Genomic DNA, 3,556 nt, shown 5'->3' with positions numbered 1-3,556 from the left:
TGTGTGTGTGTGTGTGTGTGTGTGTGTGTGTGTGTGTGTGTGTGTGTCTGTGTGTAGCCAGAGGTCAAACTCAGTGTCATTCCTCAGGAACCATCTTACCTTACACTGGGAACCTGGGCTCATCATTTAGGCTGGCTGTGACCAACAAGCCCACAGAATCCATCTGTCTCTATTTCTGCAGCACCATTCATGAGGATGTTAGGGCTTAAACTCAAACCTGCATGTTTTTATCCAGCTGAGCTATCTCAACCAAACCCTCAGCTTTCACAAAACTGACAGCTGACAGACTTATATACATAAATATCTTTTTATACTGCTAATGACTGCTAAATATTCGTATGTCATGGTGTATATTTTTATTTCTTCAATATTGAGATTATAATATAATTACATCATTTTCCCTTACTCTTTTCTTCCTCCAAAATTTCCTATGTACCCTTCTTTTCTCTCTTTCAAACTCATTGGAATAGCATTTTTATTTTTGTACATTTTTAGTAATGCAAATGTGTGCATAGTATATTTTCTTACAAGTGACTGCTACTAAAATTTTACTTTTATTGTGATGTGTTAACTAAATATATTGACAGAAACCAATTAATGATGATGGTTTTGGGACCAGAATTCTGGACAGTAGGCACCATGTACAGTATTTAATGAATGAAGGGCCTAAAACATTTAAAGTGCGTTAATACAGAAATAGTCCTGAGAATTCAACTAAAAGACACGACAAAATATTTATAGTAAGACTCTCTTAATAACAATGACTTTTGCTTCTTGATAGTTTATTAATTTTTTAAGATTGTTATAAATGTATTCTTTTGCATTTAATATGTTTCAAACAGCAAATTAGTAAATTGTGCATATGATGACATCTGTAGTCTGAAGTTAATGGTTCTTTGCAGTTCTTGTTTATGTTTCCATAACATTAAAACGGTTATTTAAGGGGGAAATCTGCACCCTGCAGTTTGTGATTACAACAAAAAGAAGAGGTTTATTTTGTCAAGATATCATTCATTGTTGTTCTGGCCCTTCAGCAGATAACCATGCTTTAAATTACCTATTTTTAAGAGTGTGAGCTTGCAGAATGTACGTTATATGATAAGAGGAGCCATTATGCTTCTAAAAAAAACTGAGTAAATATTGAGACTGTTTGTCTGGCTGGAAGAAATAAAGTAGATCGATTAAACTTTTCTTTCCTTTTGGGTACCAAATATTCTTTATTCCTTAGTTCACATGAATGACCATTTCTATTTGTGCATTTTGTAGAAAATCTCTGATTAACACACTTCCTTCAATAGTTTATTTTTCATGACAGAAAAGTAATATTTGATATGCTAACTGTTAATGGTATTTTTTGGTACACTGCCCCTAAGCAAACTTAAGAACAACCAATGTATATAAATCACTGAGAAAACAAGAAATGTAAATATTCCCTAAGACTTGTGTCTTACAGGTAGTTCAGACCTACCATAATCCATGTGTTCAATTTATTGATAACACTGAATTGTACTTTTATGCATTAATGAGTAAAAATAAACAGCTAAATAAGGTCCAACTAAATAAGAGCTTGTCTCAAAGACTAAAACAATGTCCGGTCCTGCAGTTCTGTGATGGAGTGCTGTGCTAGCACGCCACAGCTTCAGTCTTTAATATTGACATGGAGAGGGGGTTGGTTATCTTGAGTAATCTCTAATTTGGGGGGTTCAATATTGTGACCACTGTATCCTAGACAAGGACAAAAGTCACCATTGCTTTTTTTGTTTGTTTCTTTGTTTCTGATGAGCCTCTTGTATAATAGCCTACATATGAATGAGGTTCCACATTCATTCTCCAGCAAAACAGAAATTTAAGTTAGACTATTATTGCTCCAAAATTAAAGAGAATAAATAAAGATTATTCTCACCCATTGTTTCATTGTTTTCAAAGAGTTGGATTCTCTCTCTCTCTCTCTCATTTTCTAAAACTTAAAACTATTAAAATTGAGATTTAAGGTTTTATATGTTATTGTTGAGGGGAGGGTGTGATGGTATGTTCCTGTCATGTGATGACTGATGATTGTATGCCTTTCCTCTATAGGCATAATGTATCAGAAGGTCCAAGAGATTACGAAGGTTTTTGAGAAGTTCCGCAAGGAACAGGAGAAGAACATGAAGACTGCCTTTTAATACCTATTGCTCCAACCTGCTCCATTTGGATTATTCATTTACCCTGATGCTATTAAATAGAGTAGTGTTTACTTTTACCTCTTAATCTTTGATTGCAATAATTTGTGCATGTGTTCGAACAGTTTTCATTTAAATACTGTGAAAAGAAGTATACATTTTTTTTTCTTTCATAATGAAGTAAGATCAGGACTGAGGGCCTAGCTTAGTTATAGAGCCTTACCCAAAATGAAGTAAAAGGTATTTTAGCTCCCTTGCCCAGACAGATGCTTATGAGGTATTGCTTTTGTGTTACAATCTCTATTTTACTTACTTAGATTCTATATACCATCACCAGTACCCACCAACTTCCTACTGCAGCTTCATTGTGGGAAGATGTTTGGCAAAATGCACATGCCAAACAGTCTTGGCTGAGCATTTGCCATTCCCCTAAAATGCTAGAAACTGCAGAGCCTAAGTGAAATTTGCTGTCTACTCTGATATGTAATTGAACAATTTGGGCAATGAAAAGAAGTGTCTCATGAGTTAGAGCAAGTGTCTTTAGGGACAAGTGTCAGAGAAGTTACGGATTAAGGATTTTAATTAGGGATTTAATGTTTCTTATGGTACTAAAGATCAAACCCGTGCCACGCTCTTGGATTATATACCCAGCACTATATAAATACCTCAGTGTTTTTTTTTAATCAAGATTTTACTGTATAGCCTAGGCTGGCTTGGAACTTACAATCCTTCCTGCCTCAGTTTTCCAGGTGCCACCACACCTAGGTATCCTAGTGATTTTTATCATTTGTTTTGTTTTAGCATATGATATAGCGCTGTTTTGTGTGACTTTTTATGTTTTTAAAGAAAAAAACCTTATTCTTAGCTTTTAAATATCTTCATCTCTTGTGTTTCCTTAAAGTCACTAATAATGCGATGTCCTAAAAATGAAAATAAACTGATTAAAAGATTTTAAATGACTGAACTGATTTTTTGTCCAGATCACACATGGCTTCATTAAAGGGATCATGTCACAGAAAAATATAATTTTTTAAATGACTACTTGTGATGGTAAGTTCTGAGTATAATAAATACTAGAACATAATGGTTTCACTTCCTGTTCAAATGTTTCCATGAAATGCCTAGTTATTTCAGTAAGTTTTTGCCACCACTCAAAATTATAGAGTATGAACTAGACCTGGTAGCAGAGGCCTATAATCCCAGCCACCTAGAAGGCTGAGACAGAGGGGAACAGATTCAAGGCTAGCATGAGTCCAACTAAATAAGACCATGTCTCAAAGACTAAAACAATGTCCGGTCCTGCAGTTCTGTGGTAGAGTGCTGTGCTAGCACGCCACAGCTTCAGTCTTTAATATTGACATGGAGAGGGGGTTGGTTATCTTGAGTAATCTCTA

The 3,556-nt window shown here is 34.9% G+C and overlaps 1 protein-coding gene across 1 annotated transcript in view; it reads left to right on the top strand.

Annotated features, from left to right (window-relative positions):
- Nup62cl (nucleoporin 62 C-terminal like) overlaps positions 1-3,051 on the top strand; it is a 64,941-nt gene extending 61,890 nt beyond the window's left edge. Inside the window, exon 9 of the mRNA XM_055618376.1 lies at positions 2,077-3,051. Within this exon, the coding sequence (XP_055474351.1) occupies positions 2,077-2,165 (89 nt within the window). The 3' untranslated portion in view covers positions 2,166-3,051. The remainder of the gene's footprint in view (positions 1-2,076) is intronic.
- Positions 3,052-3,556: the final 505 nt, after the last annotated feature.

Source organism: Psammomys obesus, unplaced genomic scaffold (genome assembly GCF_907164565.1).
Source record: "Psammomys obesus unplaced genomic scaffold, mPsaObe1.curated_primary_1811, whole genome shotgun sequence".
Classification (NCBI taxonomy): domain Eukaryota; kingdom Metazoa; phylum Chordata; class Mammalia; order Rodentia; family Muridae; genus Psammomys; species Psammomys obesus.
The sequence above is the reverse complement of the archived record's forward strand: the minus strand, read 5'-3'. Positions and strand labels throughout refer to the sequence as shown.